Here is a 20578-nt window from a genome sequence, read left to right on the forward strand (position 1 = left end):
CCGGGGGCCGGAGCGGCTGTGGACGAGGAGGGGCGGCCGCCGGCCCCCTCTCCCCTCCCGCCCAGGCGGACCGGACCGAATGCGGCTGGCCGTCGCGGCTCGGGATCGGTGACCACAGGCGGTCGGTCGGCCGGCCGGGGCGAGGAGGGAGGGGGTCGGCGATGACCCCGTCCGCCGTCGGGCCCGCGGGATTATTGCTGGGGGGCTCGGGCGGGGGGACGGGGACGGCTAACTGACCTATTGCTCCAAGGGGAGAGGGGCGGACGGGCTCCCCGCGCCGGGGGAGAGGGAGGGAGGCGGGGGGCTTCTCTCTTCCAGCCTTCCCGGCCGGTCGGCCGGCGCGTGCATGCGTGCGTGTGCGTGTGTGCGCGCGTGGGGGACGGACGGCAGGCGGTGGGGGGGGGGGGGCGGGGCGGGGCCGGGCCCCGGGCACCCCCCCGATCGAGAGGCCCGGCGACACGGACGGACGAGGGGACGAGACGGGCCGTCGGGGAGCGGGCGGGACACGCGGAAGGTCGGGGCCGGACGGTACATCCGTGCGGACGGGGGGGCGGCGGGAGGAAGGGGGCGGCCCGGCCCCTCCGAGCGCCGGGCAGTAAAAAAATAGAGGGCCGGAGGGGGCGGGGGCGTGCGGGCGCGGAGGGCACCGGCCCGGGCCCCGTCCGTCCGACCGTCCGTCCGTGGCGGGCTGCTCGCTCGCTCACTTTGGTCGCTTGGGGCCGGGCGGGGAGGGGGGCGGTCCCGCTCAGCCCCTGAGGGTCCGGTCGCCCCCGCCGGCGGCGCCGACGGGGCTGGCGGGGGCGGCGGGGCTGGCGGGGGCGGCGGGGCTGGCGGGGCCGGCGGGGTTCTTGGCGCGGCGCAGGGTGTCCATCCACCCGGAGCCCGGGCGGGTGGCGAAGCCGGCCAGCGCCAGGGAGCTGAAGCGCATGTTCTTGCCGGACATGATGAGCTCGCCGAAGCCCTCCTGGTGGGAGAAGGCGTAGCCGGAGCGCCGAGACCCCGTGCGGCCCACCCGGCGCATGAACCGATGCTGCGCCTTCTGCTTCTTCCGCACCAGCTGCGTGTAGCGCACCTGCGGGCCGGAGGGGGAGGGGGAGGCGTTGGTCCCCGGCGGCGGGGGGGGGGGGGGGGGGGGGGCCGGGGGAGCGCACCTCCTCCCGGAGGCCTTCCCTGACTACGCCCTCCTTTCCCCTCCCCCCCCCCCCCCCCCCCGTCTGCGTCGCCCTGACTCGCTCCCTTTATCCGCCCCCCGGCCCCGCGACGCTTATGTCCGTACCTCTCACTGAATGATTTCTATTCGCGCCCGGAACGCCCACCCTCCTCCTGTCGGACGGATAATTGCTCTCCCCCACTTCAAAACCTTACCGAAGGCCCACCTCCTCCAAGCAGCCCTCCCTGGCTAAGCCCCCCTCTCTCCTCCCACTCCCTCGCCCCTTCACTCGCCCTCCCTCCCATCCCCACGGCACGTATCCGTGTACGCGTGGTCTACTTGCTCATCTATTTATTTATACTAGTGTCCGTCTCCCCCTTTAGACCGCGAGCTCCCCGTGGGCAGGAACGTATCTATCTGCCGTTTCGCCGTACTCTCCCAAGCGCTCAGTCCAGTGCTTTGCACACAGTAAGCCCTCGACAGACGCGACTGGATGGACGTCCGTCTCCCTCCCCCTCTGGACTGTAAGCTTCCTGTCGTACCGTCCTCTCCGGGCGCTTCTCGGCACAGAGCTCCGCGCCCGGGGAGCGCTCAATAAATAATACCGCCGCTCCTCCCACTCCCTTCTGGGAGGTCCTGACCCGCTCCCTTTATTCAACCGCCCCACGTCAGCCCCACAGCACTTAGGTCCGTTTCCCTAATTTCATCTCTACTCCTGTCCGTCTCCCCCTCGGGACCGTCGGCTCGCCGTGGGCAGGGACCGTGTCTGTTCTGCTGTTGTACTGTCCCCTCCCGAGCGCTCGGCCCAGTGCTCCGCACGCGGTAAACGCTCGACCGGTACAGCTGACCGCCTGGCGGTGAGTCGGGGGTCTCACCCAGACACACACAAACGCACGCCCACCGTGTCGGACAGCTCGGGTTTGAGGTCCAGCTTGAGGAAGCGGAAGGCGAGGACGGGCACGACGCAGACCACGGCGGTCAGCACGATGGTCAGCCACACCGACGGCTGGCCCAGCGTGTTGGCCGCGTTCCCTGGGACGACAGGACGGAGGGGCGGGGGTCGGCGGGCGCCGGGGGGACCGGGCGCGCCGTCCGGGCCCCCCGGCCCGGGGCCGAGCCGGCCCCGGGCCCCGGGGGGCTCACGGCCGCGGCCCTGGGGGAGGGTCCGGAACCGGGGGCGGCGGCCTGGGAGGGCTCCCGGGGGGCAGGGGGCTTGGGCGCGCCTCGGCGGGGTCCCGGCGGCCTCACCCACGAAGCGGAACTGGTTGGGGAACATGGCGAAGAGCCCGTCGCTGTGCATGGCGAAGAGGATGGCGAAGTAGACGGCTAGGCTGCCCCAGATGAAGAAGTGGTTGATGGCCGTCCAGTAGCCCGTGTCCAGCCCGATCTGGGGAGGGCGAGGGCGGTCGGCGACGGGGAGCCGGCCCCCCGGGGGGGGCGCCGCCGCCCCCCGCCCCTCCGGCCCCCGCCCCGCCGCACCTGCACGCTGACCACGATGACCAGCGAGGTGGCCACGGTGACGGCGAAGGACTGGTAGTCGGCCAGCTGCGGGCCGCTGTCGCGCGTGGCGTGGGCCAGGGCGCCGTAGGGGACGAAGAACAGGAGGACGGACGTGTAGATGCCCTGGCCGATGCAGATGAAGAACTCGCGCTTGTTGAACAGCAGGTTGAGCTGGCCGGGCTCGTACAGCTTGGGGTACTCCAGGCTGCGCTGCTCCGGCACGTCCTGCGCGACCCCGGGGGGGGTGGGGGGGGGGGGGGGCCGAGGTCAGGGCGACCCCCCGTCCCGCCCGCCTCTCCCGGAGGGTAACCCCAAGCCGGTCCGCTTCCCGCGGAGAAGCAGCCTGGCGTGGCGGACGGAGCCCGGGCCCGGGAGTCACGGGTCCTGATCCCGGCTCGGCCCCGTGTCCGCTCTGTGACCCCGGGCAGGACACTTTGCTTCTCTGGGCCTCGGCGACTGACCTCATCTGGGAAATGGGGATTGAGACTCTGAGCCCCGCGCGGCTGTTCCCTCCCTCGAGATCTTCGGCTTGTCGTGGGGAGAGAACGTGCCTACTCGCTGTCGCGCTGTCCGCTCTCGGGTGCGGAGCGCAGTGCTCTGCACACGGTTGGCGCTCGACAAACACGACTGAACGAACGGGTGACAGGGACTGCGTCCAACCTGATTACCTTGGATTTACCCCAGCGCCGAGGACGGTGCTTGGCACAGAGTAAGCACCGAACAAGTACCGTCGTCATTATTCCCCTGCCCGCCTCCTCCCCACTGGCTAGTCCCACGGCCGAGGGCGGCCTCCTCTTGGCCCGGGGCCCACCTGACCCCGCCTCCTCCGCTTCCGCCCGCGCCCCCGTCCCCTCCGCCGGGGGTCCGGGGGTCCGGGCTCACCTGGTCGAAGACGCCCATGGCCAGGACGGGCAGGGAGGTGTAGACGATGTTGTAGAGGGTGATGAAATACTGGTCGTACACCGTCTGTGGGGAGGGGGTGGACCGACGGGGTCGCGGGACCCACCGGAGACCCGCGGCGGCTCTCGATAACGGGGCGGGGAAGACGTGGGGTGGGGTGGGGGGGGGGGGGCCCGGACCCACCAGGGGAGGTGGAGAGGGGAGTAGACATACACGGCGTAGTGGACAGAGCACGAGCCTGGGAGTCAGGTCGTGGATTCTAATCCCGACTCCCCCACCTGTCTGCCGTGTGACCTAAGGCAAGTCGCTTCACTTCTCCGGGCCTCGGTTCCCTCGTCCGGAAAATGGGGACTGAGACTGGGAGCCCCACGTGGGACAGGGACTGTTTTCATTCCATCTTATTTACTGAGCGCTTACTGCGTGCAGAGCACTGTACTAAGCGCTTGGAAGGTGCAATTCGGCAACGGAGAGAGACCGTCCCTGCCCGACGACGGACCGTATCCAACGCGGGTTGCTTGTAACCACCCCAGTGCTCAGTACAGAGCCTGGCACCCGGCCAGCGCTGAACAAATACCATTTTTTAAAAAGCGGGGGGCGAGAGAAAGGGGAAAGGCGGAAAGGGGAGAGCGGGCGGGGGAAGGGACGAGGGCGGGGACCCCACCCCGCCCCGGACCTCCCGGACCCCCCGACCTGGGCCGAGAAGCCGCAGAAGAAGCCGAACCAGAAGTGGACCATGGTGAAGGCGAAGTTCTTGTAGAAGAAGTAACAGAGGAACTTGCACATGCGCAGGTAGGACCAGCGGCCGTGCACTAGCAGGAGGCGCTGCAGGAACTTGAACTGCGAGAAGGAGTAGTCGGACGCCAGCACCGCCTGGATGCCCTCCTGCCCGCTGATGCCCACCCCGATGTGGGCGGCTGTGGGGGGAGGGGACAGGGCGGACCGTCAGGGAGGCCCGGGCCGCCCCCCCCCCCGCCCGCCTCCCCCTCGCCACCGGCCCCCCGGGTGCCCCGTGCGCCCGCCCGCCGGCCCGGCTCACTCTTGATCATGCTGACGTCGTTGGCCCCGTCCCCGATGGCCAGCGTCACGGCCTTCTTGTGCTTCTTGACCAGCTCCACCACCTGGGCCTTCTGCAGGGGGGTGACGCGGCAGCAGATGACCGTCTTGCAGGCGCAGGCCGTCTCCAGGAACTCCAGCTCCATGTCGGCCTCCAGCGCGTGGGCCTGAGGGGGACGCGACGGGGCGGGGGGGGAGGCGTGGGGCCGGGGGGGGACGGCGCGGGTCGGTCGACCGGCAATCCACCGCATCCGTGCCCTCTCCCGAGCGCTTAGTACAGTGCTCCGCACGCAGTAAGGGCTCGGTAAATACGACCGAATGAATCCGTGGAGCGATCGAGTGGCTGGGAGATCGCCCCGAGCTCCTGCCCGCGTCCTGCCCGGAACGTCCTGCCCTCCCCGTCTCCGACGGCGACTCTCCCCACCTTCGAAGCGGCACTGAAGTCCCATCTCCTCCAAGAGGCCTTCCCTGATCAAGCCCCCCTTTCTTCTTCTCCCGCTCCCTTCTGTTTCGCCCTGCCTCGCTCCCTTTATTCACCTCCCCCGCATGGCGCTCTCGTCCACATCCGTCATTTATTTATGTCTACTAATGTCCGTCCCCCGGTCTAGACTAAGCTCGCTGTGGGTAGGGAATGTGTCTGTTCTACTGCTCTATCAGCACAGGGCTCTGCACACGATCGACAGCCAATAAATACGACCGATGGACTAAAGGTCCAATACCACAGAGTTGCCAGACTGCCTATCAGTCAGTTGTACCTGCTGAGGATTTACTCGTGTGCAGAGCGCCGTCTTAGGGAGGGCAAACCATTACGGAGCTGGTAGACGTGTTTTCCGCCCACAACGAGTTTACGGTCCAGAGGGGGAGACGGACGTCAGTATAAATAAATAAATAAGGGATACGGACGTGAGTGGCGTGGGGCTGAGGGAAGGAGGGAATAAGGAGAGCAAATCCAAGTGGAACGGAGACACAGGAGTGGGAGAAGAGGAGGTGAGGGCTTAGTCGGGGAAGGCTTCTTGGAGGAGAGAGAGAGAAGGGTGGTGGTTTTGGGTGCAGATTGGCAGAGGGGGCGGGGAAGGAAGAGGAAAGGGGTCGGGCGGGGGCCCCTCACCAGGCTGTGCCCGTTGACGACGAGCGCGTACTCCCCGGCGATGGCCTCGAGCATCGACGTCAGCTGGGCCGAAGACACTTTCTCCGGCGAAGAGAAGCCGTTGCCCGCGGGGGGCTGGGAGTCCATCATCCTCTCGCGGGCCTTCCTGAGGGGCGGCCGGGGGAGGGGGCCGAGGAGACGGGGGGTGGGGGGGGGGGCGGGGACGGGGACGGGGAGAGCCAAGAGGAAACGTGTGAACCGCCGGAAGGCCGACAGCGAGGACCAAGAGAACCGAGAGAGATGCGGGATCGGGGGCGGGCGGGGTAGGCGGACCCCGGCGGGAGAGGGCGAGTGAATCGGTAACGGGCCCCCCCCCCCCCCCCCCCACGTGGGGGTCCGGGGCAGGGGGAGGGGGTCCCGGACCCCGGCCCTGCCGTCCCAGCCCCTCCCCGAGGTCGCGCGCGGGGCTCCCCCGGGCCCCTCACCTGAGTTCCTCCCGCACCTCCAGCACCGTGTGCCCCGTGACCACGAACACCTCGGTCATGTCGTCCGTCAGCATCTTGCAGGAGTAGCCGATGTTCACGGCGGTCTCTGGGCGGGGAACGGCGGGGTGGGTCGGGGCCGGGGCCGGGACCGCCCCGCCCTACCCGGTGCCTCCCCCCCGCCCGGCCCCGGCCTCTCCTCCCCGCCAGGGCCCTCACCCTGCTTGTCGCCCGTCAGCACCCAGATCTTGATGTTGGCCAGAGTCAGGAGGGCGATGGTCTCGGGCACGCCCTGCTGGAGCTTGTCTTCGATGGCCGTGGCCCCGAGCAGCTGGGGGACGGGGGCAGAGGGCGGGGGTTGGGAGGGGGTTCTCCAGGTCCGCGGGGGCGGGGAGGGGACCCCTCTCCCTCCCGCCTCCCGGGGCGGCCGTCTCCACGCACCGTCATGCCACTTTCCACCTCGTCGTAGACGCTGGCCAGCCGGGCGTCCCTGCTGTCCTGGGCCAGGCTGGCCTGCAGCCGCCGCTCCGCCCAGGCCTGGTAGTAGCCCTCCTCCAGGTCCTTGTAGGCCAGAACCAGGGTCCGCAGCCCGTCCCCCGCGTACTCCTGGTGGGGGGCGGACACCGGCCCAGGGTCAGGATGGGGTGAAGGGGGCGTGGAGGGGGTGAGGGGATGATGATGATCCTTCTGTTAGGCGCCTACTAAGTGCCAGGCGCTGGGGTAGACGCAAGGTCATCGGGTTGGACGCGGTCCCGGTCCCAAATGGGGCCCCCAGTCTTAACCCCCATTTTCCAAAGAAGGAGACTGAGGCCCGGAGAAGTGAAGTGACCTGCCCGAGGTCACGGAGCAGACAGGGGGTGGGGCGGGGATTAGAACCCAGGGCCTCTGACTCCCAGCCCTGCGCTTGTTCCACTAGGCCACGCTAGGGAGGGGCTCGGGAGTCAGAGGTCGTGGGTTCTAATCCCGGCTCCGCCACCTGTCTGCTGTGTGACCCTGGGGAAGCCACTTTACTTCTCTGGGCCTCGGTGACCTCAACTGCAAATGGGGATTAAGACTGTGAGTCCCACGGGGCCAACCCGATTACCTTGTAGCTACTCCAGTGCTTAGAACAGTGCTTGGCACATGGCCAGCGCTTAATAAATATCATCCTTATCATTATCATTGAGGGGAAGGGCAATGCGAAGGGAGCGAGGAGACTGTAGGGAGGGCGATGAGGATCTCGAAGGGGCGAATCGGGGGGCGGGGGTCCCGGGCCGGGCCTCACGTTGAGGTGGTCGGTGGTGGCGCTGAGGAGTTCGGGGGGCGGGGGGTGCAGTCTCTCCAGGAGGATGGTGTCGGCCCCCTTGCAGTAGAGGCGGATCCTGCCCTCGGGGTCCCTCACTGCCGCCGCGGGGGAGACACGTACGTCAGGTGGGGGGCGGAGGGTGAGTCTACCCCACTGCCCCGCCGGCCCCCGGGACCCGTGTCCAACCGTCTGTCCGTCTCACCCCCCGGCCCCGGGTCCCGCGGGCCGGCTCTCCCTGGCTAAGGCGCCGGCAGAGATCGGCTCACCCGGGTGGGTTCGCTGCCCTTCCCAGGTGCCTGCTACAGTGCCCCGCACCAGAGGGGCATTCAGGACACGCCACGGCTACGGCTGCGGCTCCCCCGGCCCGGACGTCGGAGGCCCCACAGATCCCTCCGCTCAACTTTTCCCTTGAGACCGGAAGCTCCTCGAGGGGGAGGCGGGGGCCGCGTCCTCTGCTCCCACGGAATTGTCCCTCGTGCCCGGCAGGCGCCCTCGCCCACCCCGGGCGCCCGACAAACCCGCCTGAGCGACCGACCGGTGGACGGAGGGGTGTCCCGCCCCGGCCCCGGGGCTCACCGATGACGGACATGCGTTTGCGGATGTTGTTGAAGTCGAGGATGGCCAGCAGCTGGTAGGTGACGGGCCGGCCCAGCTCGTGGACGGTGACGGTCTTGGGCGTGCGGGAGCGGAAGACGAAGCCGAAGTTGCGGGCGGCGGTCACCAGCGCGCCCTCGTCCGGAGACTGCGCTTTGTAGTACAGCTCGCCTGGGGGGTGGGGGAAGAGAGCCAGGCGGTGGGACCGTTCAACCGACCTTATTTAGTGACCGCTATGTGCACGGCACTGTCCTAAGCGCTCGGGGGGGGACGACACGACGATAAACGGACCCGTTCCCTGCCCACGGCGAGCCGACAGTCTCGAGGGGGAGACCGACACGGCTACAGATAGATATAACGGCGGGTAAGGACGTGAGTGGTGCGGGGCCGGGGGGGGGGGGGGGGGACGCAGAGGGGAGTGGGAGAAGGAAGGAGGGCTGAAGTCAGGGAAGGCCTCTCGGAGGAGATGGGCCTTCGATAAGGCTCTGAAGCCGGGGAGAGTCGTCGTCCGTCGGATACGAGGAGGGAGGGCGTTCCGGGCCAGAGGCGGGACGTGGGCAAGAGTCGGCGGAGAGACGGACGAGAGGGAGGGACGGTGAGTAGGGTGGCGTTAGAGGAGCCAAGTGTGCGGGCCGGGCTGGAGGAGGACGGTAGCGAGGTGAGGTGGGAGGGGGCGAAGGGGAAGGAGGGCAAGGGGAATGAGGAGTTTCTGTTTATCGCAGAGGTGGATGGGCGACGGCTGGAGGTTCCCGAGGAGCGGGGAAACACGGTCTGAACCTTTTTATAGAAAAATGATCGGGGCAGCAGGGCGAAGTACGGACCGGCCACCCGCCTGACCATCCGTGGCGGGGGGCGCCGCGGGGACCCGCCGGCCCCCGGCCTCACCTTCGCTCTTCTCCTCGGACATGACCGTGTGGCACAGCGAGAGGAGGCGGAAGAACTCGTGGGCGTGGGGGTCTCCCACCTTCACCGCCTCCAGCAGGCTCGCGTCCCGGAACAGGAACCTCTTGTCGGCCAGCGGGTTGAAGGAGAAGTCGATGGGCTCGTGCCTCTGGGGCGGGGGGGGGGGGGGCGGGGGGTCAGCCGAGCCGCCCGGGGAGGGTCCCCGCCCGACCAGCCAACCGTCCTCGCGCCGGCTTCGGCGGCAGACCCGCGGGCGCGAGCCCCCGGCCTCCCGGCCCCCCCCGGGTCCTACCTCTCCCAGCTCCGCTTTGTGTCCCAGGACGTCGACCACGTCGCCTGCCCGGGAGAGATCGGGGGAGCGGGAGATGGTGGCGTCTGCGCCGGAGCTCGGGCAGCGCCGCCCTCCCGGGGGTTCCCGCTGCGCCTTCCCTCCCCCCGGCTGACTCCCTCCCGTGCCTCGGCCCGCCCGCCCCCGCGGCCCTCCCTCCCTCCCTGCCCCCGTCCCCGGGGCCGACTCCCCACCGTAGCTGCGCCCGTAGATGGAGCACTTGCTGAAGACCATGATGTTCTGGGTGAGGGTGCCGGTCTTGTCGGAGAAGACGTACTCCACCTGGCCCAGCTCCTCATTGAGGGTGGTGGTGCGGGCCTCGGCCGGGGTGCGACGCTTGCCGCAGTACATCTTCTTGTCCCAGTTGATGAAGTAGCTGTGGCCCAGCCGGATGACCTCCACGCTGTGGGAAGGACGGGGCGGGGCTGGGGGCCGGGCCCGCTCCCACCTCCACCCGGGGCGGCCGCCCGCCCGCACCCCGACGCGCGCAGGAGGACCGGCCGCGGGGAACGTCCGCCGAGGGAGGGAGGGGTCGACGGGGACGGGGCTGGGGGGGAGGGGGGGGGGCGGCACCCGGAGCGGAGGAGCTGGGGGAAACTGAGGCCCGGAGGTGCTCCGGCCGTCCGGCCCGCGGGGCGAGGGGGGCCGGGTCGGGGCGGCGGGGAACTGGACAGAGGAGGCCGCTGGGCCGGGGGGCGGGACGGCTCTTACCTCCGGGTTATTGTGACAGGGGCCGTGCGGAGAGAAACGAGAGAGAGCGTGAGAGGGACGAGAGCCAGGCGGAGGGGGAGCCCGGGCCGGGCCGGCCGGGGGGGCGGGGAGGGAGGCGGGCCCCCCTCGGACCGCGGCGCCTCGTGGAGGGGGTGGGACACGTAGTGAGCGCTCGATAGATACTACTGAACGAATGAACGAATGACCCCGGGGGGCGGCGGGCGGTACCTGACGTAGAGGGAGATGGGCACCACGGTGTTGAGGATGATGATGTAGGACCAAAAGGAGAGGAAGCCAGAGAAGGCGGCGCTGTCCACCGCCTCGTCCCAGGGCAGGTAGGCCTGGAAGCGGGCGCCCACCTGGTGCTCCCAGATGGCATTGCCGATGGCCAGGATCACCCCCATGCACACCAGGAAACCAAAGATCTGCCGGGGGCGGGAGGGGGCGGGGGGGCATTCAGTGACGGAGACGGGCAGGCGGATGGGGGGACGGGGAGGGCGGAGCGGCCTGGGGCTGGGGGGGGGGGGCCCCGGGTGGGGGTGAGGGCGGGGTGGGGGGCTCCGTCGGGAAAGGCCGAGGCTGGGATCGGTCCCGCTCGCGGCCACCGGGGGGCGAGCGCGATCCCCGGAGGGCCGAGCCGGGCGTCTGGCCGAGGCCGGCGGCGGGCAGCGAGCGCCAGCGCGCCGGCGCCGGGCGCCACGAGGAGCGGGACCGAGGCTCGGCCAGGGCGGCCGGGCGGCGGCCGTGTTTGCTCAGACCGCCGCGCCCCGCCCGCTCCCCCCCGCCGCCACGGCCGGGGGGCCCAGGAGCCCGGCGGGGGCGGCGGGGGCGGGGGCGGCCCGCTGAAGGCCGGGCTTGTTCTCCGGCTTGTTTTCACCGCAGACGCTCCCGGGGCTCCCGTCATATTTTCCGAGTCCGGCCGGGGCCGCGGCCAGGAACGAACCCGGGGCCGGGCCCGGGAGCCGGGGGCCGGGGCCGAGCGGGGAGGGGACGCGGTGGGTGGCGGAGGGGAGAGGGAGGGGGGCGGGGTGGGAGGGGGCTGCCGGGGGGGGGGGGGCAAGACCAAGGGACGTGGTGGGGGGCCGAGGGGATACGATGGTGGCAGAGGGGAGGAGAGGTGAGGGAAGCTGAGGGGAAGACACATCGGGGTCTGAGGAGAGAAGACACGGGGGCTGAGGGGAGGAGACAAGGGGGGGCTGAGGGGAAGACACATTAGAGGGACTCAGGGGAAGAGATGTGGGGGAGGTTGAGGGGAGGAGACACGAGGGGGGCTGAGGGGAGGAGACATGGGGGAAGTGGCGGGGAGGAGACATGGGGGAAGCCGAGGGGAGGAGACACGGGGTTGAAAGGAAGAGACATGGGGGAAGCTGAGGGGAAGAGGCATGGGGGAAGCTGAGGAGAAGAGACATGAGGGGGGCTGAGGGGAAGAGACACGGGGGAAACTGAGGAGACGGGACACGGGGGGCTGAGAAGAAGAGACATGAGGGAAGCTGAGGGGAAGAGACATGAGGGAAGCTGAGGGGAAGAGACATGGGGGAAGCTGAGGGGAAGAGACACGGGGGAAGCTGAGGGGAAGAGACACGGGGGAAGCTGAGGGGAAGAGACATGGGGGAAGCTGAGGGGAAGAGACATGGGGGAAACTGAGGGGAAGATGGGGGACTGAGAGGAAGAGACACGAGGGAAGCTGAGGGGAAGAGAGACAGGGAAAGGTGGGGGAAGAGACATGGGGGGCTGAGAGGAAGAGACATGAGGGAAGCTGAGGGAAAGAGACATGGGGAAAGCTGAGGAGAAGAGACATGAGGGAAACTGAGGGGAAGAGACATTGGAGGCTGAGAGGAAGAGACACGACGGAAACAGGGGAAGCGACCAGGGGGAAGCTGAGGGGAAGAGACATGGGGGAAGCTGAGGGGAAGAGACACGGGGGAAGCTGAGGGGAAGAGACATGGGGGAAGCTGTGGGGAGAAGACATGGGGGAGGTTGACAGGAGGAGGCATGAAGGAGGCTGAGGGAAGTGAAATAGAGGGAAAAGGAGAAGACCGGGTGGGGGTCGGAGAGAAGGGGAGCAGAGGAGAGAGATGTGGGGGTGGGAGGGAGGGAGGGAGGGAGGGAGGACGGGGTGCGGCGGTAGGGTGGTGCAGCGGTCCCTACCCAGAGCACCAGCGTGTTCATGAGCCGGTCGATGCTGGTCCTCTTGAACTTGGTTCGCCCACTGTTCTGCATCAGCTTGGTGTCAGGGCCTGATGGCGGGGCGGGGATAGCGGCAGTGACAACAGGGGATGGAAGAGAGGGAGAGCTGGGAGCCTCTTCCCCACGTCCTGGCTCCCCGTCCGCCCTGCCAAACCCAACCGTCCCGCCTGCACCTTGCCCCTAGGAACCACACTTGGCTTCCGCCAGCCCGACCTGTACGGCTCTGGGCTGGCTGGGTGACTTCCTGTGGCTTGTACACCCCACACCTATCCCCCCCCACACGCTTCTTCACATGCTCGTTTGTGTGTGCGTCCCGACTCCCCGTCCGACAGGCGGCTCCCCCGTGTCTCCTCGTCCTTCCTCCCCACAGCACCAAATGGAGACAGACAGAGAGAGACAGAGGGTGTGTGCGGGTGTCCTGTCCCCCCACTGGACCGGCAGCTCCCTGAGGGCAGGGACCGTCTCCATCCTCCCCACCCCCCTTTATTACTGTATCTGTTATGTGCCAGGAGCTGGGGGAGATGCCAGTTAAGCAGATTGGACACAGTCCCGGTCTCAAGTGAGGCTCGCAGTCTTCGCCCCCATTTGACAGATGAGGTCGCTGAGGCCCAGAGGGGTGAAACTGACTTGTCCAAGTTCACCCAGCAGACAAGTGGCGGAGCTGGGACTAGAACCCAGAGGCTTCTGACTCCCAGGCCCGGGCCCTAACCACCAGGCCACGCTGCTTCTCAAGGTGGCCCGCGGATCCCCTCCCCCCGACCCCCGGGGACGGCCCGCCGGCGGCCCACCTGCGAAGATGACCAGGCCGAAGCACCACTCGGTATTACGCAGCACGCAGCCACGCAGCAGCACGTTCTGGTTGCTCAGCGGGAACTTGCTCTCCTTCCAGTACAGGGTCCCGCCGAATCTGTCCAGCTTGTTGTTGGGGGGCTCGCAGATCACCTCGCCTGCGGGGAGGCACGGAGGGGAGGTCCCGGGAGGGGACGGTGCAATAGGTGACGACGACGTCGTCGGAATTTGTTCAGCGCTTCTTCGGTGCCAGGCACCCTACTAATCGCCGGGGTGGGATACCTGCCAATCGGGTTGGACACAGTCCCTGTCCCGCATGGGGCTCGCAGTATCAATCCCCATTTTGCCGATGAGGGAACTGAGGCCCAGGGAAGTAAAGTGATTCGTCCAAGGTCACAGAGCAGCCAGGTGGCGGAGCTGGGATTAGAACTTGTTTTGTTGTCTGTCTCGCCCTTCTAGACCGTGAGCCCGTTGTCGGGTAGGGTTTGTCTCTATCTGTTACCGAACCGTACTTTCCAAATGCTTAGTATAGCGCTCTGCACACAGTAAGTGCTCAATAAATACGATTGAATGAATGAACCCATGGACCTTCTGACTCCCAAACCCGGGCTCTGGCCGCCACGCCGGGATCCCAGCCTCCCGATGGGCGGTGGGTCCGGAGCTCTACACCCGCCGCCCTCCCGGGTCCGCCCCCGCCCCAGTGGTCCCCCGGCCCCTCACCGTCAAACTTGGCTAGTTTGCTAGTGCTGCCCAGCTCCGAGGTGATGGGGATGGCTTGGCGCACTTTCATGTTGGTCTCTCTGCAAGGACAGGGCCGCGCTGAGATCACCGGCTCCTCGAGCCGGGGTCGCCCCGCGCCCCCCCACTCACCCCGTCGGCGCCTTCCCCGCAGCCCGCCGCCTCGGGCCGGGTCACGTACCCATCCAACTCAGCCGTCTCGATGTAGCACAGCCCGTGGGGCTCGCTGCTGGACAGCAGGAGGAGGTCCGCCTGGGGCAGAAGTCCAGGGGGAGGGATGAATGGGGGCTCTGGCCCCCGTCGCAGCCCCCCACCCCGCCGCCCGGCTGGCCGCACCCGCCCTTACCGCCACAAACTGGTTGTTTTCCAGCTTGATGATGTCGCCGACGCGGACGTTCATCCACTGCTCCTGTTGGAGGCTGCAGAGACCGGGGGCGGGGGGCAGGGGGGAAGGCAGAGTCGGGACTCCTCACCCCCACCGTCTCCGGTCCACCGCCTCACCCCGGCCTCCCTCACAGCCGGTACTCACATTCCACCGATCAGCACCTGAGACTGGCGGTTATTCACCTGGTTGTCGCTCTTGTGGCGGAACTAGAGGGCGGGGGGGGGGGGGGGGGCAGAAATCGATCGACGATCAATCGCCGGCATTTATTAAGCCCTTACTACGTGTGGAGCTCTGTACTAAACGCTAGGGAGAGGACAGTTCCAGAGGGTTGGGAGACGAGTTCCCTGCCCACGGGGAGCTGACCGTTTAGGCAGAAAGTGAGAGTCAAGACGGTGGTGGGCCCCTCCCCGAGGATTTTGAGCAGGGCGCCGCCCCCCCACCCTGCCCTTCCCGGGCCCGGGAGACTCACATAATCGTCGGTGGCGTCCTTCACAGCCGTGATGGTGAGGACGAGAACCAAAGGCACGATGGTGGTGAACCAGGACAGTGACGAGATCTGAGGAATCAGCTGCGGGGAAAGGAGGCCTGGGTGGGCTCCCCCGTCCGGCCCCTTCCCGGTCCCCATCCCCACTCCATCCCACCCCAGGCCGCTCACCTGCAGGATAAGGAGGAATAGGAAGTACGTGTTGGCCACTTCCTGGAACTGCTCGAAGAGGTTGACGGGCAGGAAGGTGACGATGTTGTACTTGGAGGTCTTGATGCAGTTACTCTGAGGGGGACGGGGAGGAGCGTCAGATCGAGGGCGCCGGCCCCCGGCCTCCCCGCCCGCCCCGACGGGATCGGACCCCCGGCCCCCTCGGCTCAGCCGGGACCACTCACCGCGTACTGGAATTTCTCGTTGTATTCCCGGTCGTTGGCCCGTGCGCGCCGTTCTTCCTCTGCGAGGGACAGGGCGGTCAGGGGCCCCGGGCCCCGCTCGGAGGGCCGGCGCCCCCGCGCCCCCTCCCCACCCCCCGGGGCCTCCGCGTCACTCCGCCCCGGCCCCCTCCCCGGACGCGGCCGGGTCCGCTCCGACCCGCCCGCACGCCCTCTCCCCGCCTCGGGGGACGCCCGGCCGGGACCCAGGGCGTCCGGGGGGACGCCCGGCCTGCGCTATCGACTCGGTCCCTCCGGGCCCCGTCCGATCTGATCATCCTCCGTCTACCCCGGTGCTCGGCCCACGGCGGGCACTTAAATCGCACCGTTATCCCGACTGTTCCCCGGGGCGGGGGGGCATGGACAGGGGAAGCCGGTCCTCCCGGCGGCCGGAGCACCGTGCGCGGGACGCCGGCCGGGCCGTGGAGGGGGAGGGACGGGGTGGAGGAGGAGGGGGACGGGAAGCGTCTCAGCGGGGCCGCCGCCGCGGCGTCCCAGCCCCCACGTGCGGCCTCCCGGACCGGCGCCGGTGGCGGTCACATGTCCCCGGCCCCGGCGCCTCACTGGCCCGCGATGACATCAGCCTATTTCCAGACTCGTCCTCAAGTCGGGCCCGGGGTACCGGGGGACGGAGGGACGGAGGGGCGGGGAGGGAGGCCGGTCCCGGTCCGGTGGGGAGGACGGAGCCGGGGCCCCGGGCGCCGGCCCTCGTCCCGGTGCCGCCGTTGTCCGTCCCGGCGAGGCGGGGGGCGGCCTCTCGGGGGGTCCTGGCAGTCGGGGCGGAGTCGGGGGGCTTTCGGCCGGCCGTGCCAAGTGATGGACGGAAGGAGGGGAGGGCAGCGGAGGGGAAGGACCTCTTTCCTCGCACACACCTCGGCCCCGGTGCGTCCCCCCCGCCCCCCGCAAACGGCCCCGGGACCCCCTGCGTGCCCCCGACCCCGAGGGGCACCAACCCCACCGTCCGGCCCGGCTGGGAAGAGGGTGGCAGGAGGATGGAGGGGGCGGAGGTGACAAGGTGTGAGCAGGAGAGGTGGAGAGGAGGATGCCGGGAACCGGAAGAGGGTGAGGATGGCTCCATGGTGGGGGGTGGGGGATGGAGACTGGGGGGGGGGGGGGCGGGGCCGCCCCGCCATTACCTGTCCCCCAGGGCGGCCCCCGGCGGGTCCAGTCGGCGGGGGGCCCGGCCCGGGGTCGCTTGTCGGGCACGTCCTTGGGGACCGTCATGGCGGCGGGTCCCGCTGGCCGTCGCCTCAGGGCGGCCCCCCGGGGAGCAGCCCGCGCCGGAGCGGCGGCCGCTGTGAGGGGAGCCCCGCGCGCGCCCCGCCCGCCGACCCGGCCATCGCCGCCGCTCGCGCCCGCCGGGGGGGGAGGGGGGGGAGGGAGGGGGAGGGGGCGCCAGCGCGCCTGCGCGGCGGCGCGAGCCCCCGGGCGGACCCGCCCCCTCCGGCGCGCGCCCCCTCCGGCCACGCCCCCCCCGCGCGCGCGCCCCTCTCGGCGCGGGGCGGTGGGGACCCGCTTCGCCCGCGCGCCGCGTCAGCGCGCGACTCAAGCCCCGCCTCCCCCCCGGCGGGCTCGACCAATGGGAGGGGGCCGGCTCGGTCTCTCTCCCCCCTCCCCCTCCGCCGCGTTGCCCGGGGCAACCGCTTTCAACGGCCAGCTCGCGGCCTCCCCCTCAGCCGCGCGAGGGCGGGCGACGGCGAGGCACGACATGGGGGGGGGCCCACGACATGGGGGGGGGCCACGCTCCTCCCTCCCTCCCTCCCTCCCCCCTCCAGCGCTTACTACAGTGCCCGGCCCACCGTAAGCGCCTTGCAAAGGCCACGCTTACCATCCTTATTATTATTCTAACTGCCCCCATCGGGCGAGGGCCAAAAGGGACCCCAATCTTGTATGAAATCACGTTTAGTACAGTGCCCGGCACATTAAAAGAAAAGTTAAGGAGGGGGGACTGGCGGGGGCTGTGTCCGACCCCATCGGGTAGCAGCTATCCCAGCGCTTGGAACAGTAAGAAGCGCTTAGCAAGTAGCATGATTACGTGTCTCCGGCCAACACGTGTGGGGCGCTCAGTACTGGCTGGCAGGAAGGAGGCCTGTGGCCTTACCTGGGGGGCGCTTCTTCGCCCAGAGAGCCATCTCCCCCAGCCCGCTCCTTCTGGCCCATGGGCGTCTCTGGGAGACAGAGAGAGACAGAGACACAGGGTCGGGGGAGAGACGGGGCCAGGGCCCAGAGGGTCAGGGTCCATTCACCCTCCCACACGCCGCCCCTCTTTCCATCGTGATGATGGGGTCTTGTTTTCGCCCGTCCGTCTCCCCCGATTAGACCATGAGCCCGTCACTGGGCAGGGATGCTCTCTATCTGTTGCCCAATCGTCCATTCCAAGCGCTTGGTCCAGTGCTCAGCACATAGTAAGCGCTCAATACGATTGAACTCATTCAGTCGTATTTACTGAGCGCCTCCGGTGTGCAGGCCGCTGGACTAAGCCACCAAGAGGCCTTCCCAGACGAAGCCCCACTTTTCCTCAGCTCCCACTCCCACTGAGCAGCGTGGCTCAGTGGAAAAGAGCCTGGGCTTCGGAGTCAGAGGTCATGAGTTCGACTCCCGGCTCTGCCACTTGTCAGCTGTGTGACTGTGGGCAAGTCCCTTCACTTCTCAGTGCCTCAGTTCCCTCATCTGTAGAATGGGGATTAACTGTGAGCCGCACGTGGGACAACCTGATTACCCTGTATCTACCCCAGCGCTTAGAACAGTGCTCTGCACATAGTAAGCGCTTAACAAATACCAACATTATTATTATTATTCTGCGTCGTCCCAACTTGCTCCCTCTGCTCTTCCCCCCTCCAACCCCACAGCACTTAGGTACATAACTGAAATTTTGTTTATTTATATTGCTGTTTATTGTATTGAGGTCCCCCGCCCCCCAACTGTGAGCTCCTTATGGGCAGGGGCTGTCACTATTGCCTGATGGTGTAGTTTCCCAAGCGCTTAGTACAGTGTTCTGCACGCAGTAAGCGCTTCATAAACGCAACTGAATGAAGGAATGAATAAGCGCTTGTTCTTGTAACCAATCAATGATGCTTATTCATTCCTTCATTCAGTCGTATTTATTGAGCGCTTACTGTGTGCGGAGGACTTTATTAGGCACTGATGTTTATTGAGCGCTTACTGTACGCACACCACTGTAAGCAGAACAAAAGCGCTTGGTTTTTTTAACCGATGATGTTTACTGGGCGCTTACTGCGTGCTGAGCGCTTACTGCGTGCGGAGCACTGTACTTTGCGTTTTTTTAGACCAATGACATTTATTGAGCACTTAGTGTGCAGAGCACTGTACTAAGCGCTTGTTTTTAACCAATCACTATTTACTGAGCACTTACTGTGTGCACAGCACTGTACTAAGCGCTTGTTTTTAACCAACCGATATTTACCGGGCACTTACTGTATGCAGAATACTGTACTGAGCGCTTTTTTTAACCAATCAATGCTATTTAGTGAGCACTTACCGTGTGCAGAGAGTGCACTGAATCCTTTTCCTAAGGGTATTGAAGTGCTTACTCTATGCCAAGCTGGGGTAGATAGAAGCTAATCAGGCGGGACGCAGCCCCTTCCCCGACTAGAGGCTCTTTTTACCCCTCGTCCCCCCAGCCCCCTCCTCCCGGGGCAGAAGGGCCCGGCCTGGGGGGAGGGCGCACCTAGTCGGTTTGGACGCCCCCTCCCCGGGCCCAGAGAGGGGAAGCCCCCCGACCCAGGGGGCTGCATTTGCCAGCTCCCTCCCCGGGCCCCTGGAGGGGGTGAAAGGCTGGGGGTCGGGGGTCGAGGATGGGCCTGCCCCAGTCTGCCCCCCACCCCAGGGACTCCGGATCGAGCCCACCGCCCCCAGAAGCCTAAGGAGACCCCCGCCCCAGCTCCTCCCTGCACCCCATCGGGGCCCGGACCCGCTGGACTCCGTCCAGTTGCAGAAGTGGGGAGGGGGCCGGCGTCCCCCGAGTTGCAGAAGTGGGGGGACAGACGGGCGCTGGCCCGGGACGACGGGTCGATGGGTGGGGGGCGGAAAGTGACCGGTCCTGCGGCCCCCCCCCCCCGGGATGGGGGGTCGCGGCGCATATGAGAGACCTCCCTCGGCGGAGGGAACTAGGGGAGGGGGGCCTTCAGGGGAGAAAGTCTCCCCAACTTTCCCGAGGAGTGTCAGGTCCTTCCCGCATGGGGTGGGGGGGCCGGAGGGGAGGGCCCGGAGAACAGCCTCCTTCGCCCCCGACCCCCAGCCCAGGCAGGACCCCGGGGGTCTCCAGGCCGCCCTCCATCCCTGCCCCTCTCCCCCCTCCCCAAGCCCCCCGACTCACCTTTATCCCTCCCCGGTCCTGCTCATGCCGGGGGTTGGGGGTTGGGGGCTGGGGCTGGGGGCGCCCCGTTGGGGTCCCCGCGGGCTCCACCGCCGCCCCCCGCCCCCCGCCTGCGCCCCCCGCCGCCCCCCGGACCCCGGGCCGCTACTTGGGAGACGGCAAAGGCGGCAGCGGGGCGGAAATGACGGCAGGCGGGGCGGAGGAGGGGGGATTTGGAAAAGAGAGAGAGAGAGAGAGAGAGAGAGAGAGAGAGGTGTCCGGGGAGTGGGGGGCGGGATGGGGGGTGGGTTTGGAGGGGGGGGGCCGCCATCTTTGGGGGGGGTGGGGGGTTAACCCTTGCAGCGACCCGGGCTCAGCTCGTAATGATGGAAGTTGTCAAGCTCTTACCATATGCCAGGCCCTCTCCTCCTCCTCCCACCAATACTGATGGTCTCCGGCGAGCCCTTCCTAGGCGCCCAGCACTGTTCTAAACGCTGGGGGAGATCCGAGGTCGTCAGCTGGTCCCACCGCCTTCATCCCCATTTCACAGAGCAGGAAACTGAGGCCCAGAGAAGGGATTCGCCCCAAGTCGCCCAGCCGATAAGTGGCGGAGCGGGGATTAGAACCCAAGACCACGATGGTCTTTGCGATGCCCTCCCTTATGGGCCAGGCACTGGACCGAGCGCCGGGGTGGATCTAAGCAAATCGAGAGGGATCCAGTCCCTGACCCGCCGGGGGGGCTCAGGGTCTCCGGCCCCCTTTTCCAGATGAGGGAACTGAGGTCCAAAGAAGGAAAGTGACCGGCCCAAGGTCACGCAGCAGACGTAATAATAATAATAATGTTGGTATTTGTTAAGCGCTTACTATGTGCAGAGCACTGTTCTAAGCGCTGGGGTCAACACAGGGGAATCAGGTTGTCCCACGTGGGGCTCACAGTCTTAATGCCCACTTTACAGATGAGGGAACTGAGGCCCAGAGAAGTGAAGTGACTTGCCCACAGTCACGCAGCTGACAAGTGGCAGAGCCGGGATTCGAACTCATGAGCCCTGACTCCAAAGCCCGTGCTCTTTCCACGGAGCCACGCTGCTTCTCTAGACGTGTGGCGGAGGGGGGATTAGGACCCCCGGCCCACGTCCTGCCTCGGGCCCGGAACGGCCTCCCTCCCCAAATCCCACAGACCACCCCCCTTCAAAGATTTCCTGAAGGCCCGCCTCCTCCAAGAGGCCTTCCCAGACTAAGCCCCCCCTTTCCTCATC

General features: G+C 67.6%; 1 protein-coding gene across 3 annotated transcripts; it reads right to left on the reverse strand.

Moving 5' to 3' along the window:
* Positions 1 to 667: 667 nt before the first annotated feature.
* On the reverse strand, positions 668 to 19404 carry ATP8B2 (ATPase phospholipid transporting 8B2). 3 transcript variants are annotated; one of them, XM_029055611.2, is made up of 28 exons: positions 19344 to 19404; positions 17109 to 17175; positions 14972 to 15030; positions 14748 to 14861; positions 14562 to 14660; positions 14237 to 14298; positions 14054 to 14126; positions 13889 to 13959; positions 13690 to 13769; positions 12969 to 13127; positions 12142 to 12230; positions 10222 to 10418; positions 9477 to 9685; positions 9247 to 9290; positions 8937 to 9102; positions 8034 to 8222; positions 7437 to 7552; positions 6614 to 6778; positions 6392 to 6503; positions 6176 to 6281; positions 5712 to 5856; positions 4587 to 4770; positions 4241 to 4464; positions 3533 to 3616; positions 2630 to 2875; positions 2399 to 2537; positions 2052 to 2182; positions 669 to 1072 (listed from the first exon to the last, which is right to left on the reverse strand). In XM_029055611.2, the coding sequence occupies exons 2-28, from the start codon at positions 17137 to 17139 to the stop codon at positions 746 to 748; spliced, it is 3621 nt and encodes a 1206-aa protein (XP_028911444.1). In that variant the 5' UTR covers positions 17140 to 17175; positions 19344 to 19404; the 3' UTR covers positions 669 to 745. The 3 variants fall into 3 exon arrangements, with proteins under 3 accessions (XP_039766731.1, XP_028911443.1, XP_028911444.1); XM_039910797.1 differs by lacking the exons at positions 17109 to 17175; positions 19344 to 19404 and adding an exon at positions 16144 to 16279 and having other exon boundaries at positions 668 to 1072; positions 8937 to 9057; XM_029055610.2 differs by lacking the exons at positions 17109 to 17175; positions 19344 to 19404 and adding an exon at positions 16144 to 16279 and having other exon boundaries at positions 668 to 1072.
* Positions 19405 to 20578: the final 1174 nt, after the last annotated feature.

Source organism: Ornithorhynchus anatinus, chromosome X5 (assembly GCF_004115215.2).
Source record: "Ornithorhynchus anatinus isolate Pmale09 chromosome X5, mOrnAna1.pri.v4, whole genome shotgun sequence".
NCBI classification, from domain to species: domain Eukaryota; kingdom Metazoa; phylum Chordata; class Mammalia; order Monotremata; family Ornithorhynchidae; genus Ornithorhynchus; species Ornithorhynchus anatinus.

Coding starts and splice junctions, on each gene's coding strand:
- ATP8B2 (XM_029055610.2), bottom strand. CDS start 16,231: ATGACGGTCCCCAAGGACGTGCCCGACAAGCGACCCCGGGCCGGGCCC. Junction 14,127..14,236: donor CAGGTGCTGATCGGTGGAAT/GTGAGTACCGGC, acceptor CGGTCTCTGCAG/CCTCCAACAGGAGCAGTGGA. Junction 13,960..14,053: donor AAAACAACCAGTTTGTGGCG/GTAAGGGCGGGT, acceptor CTTCTGCCCCAG/GCGGACCTCCTCCTGCTGTC.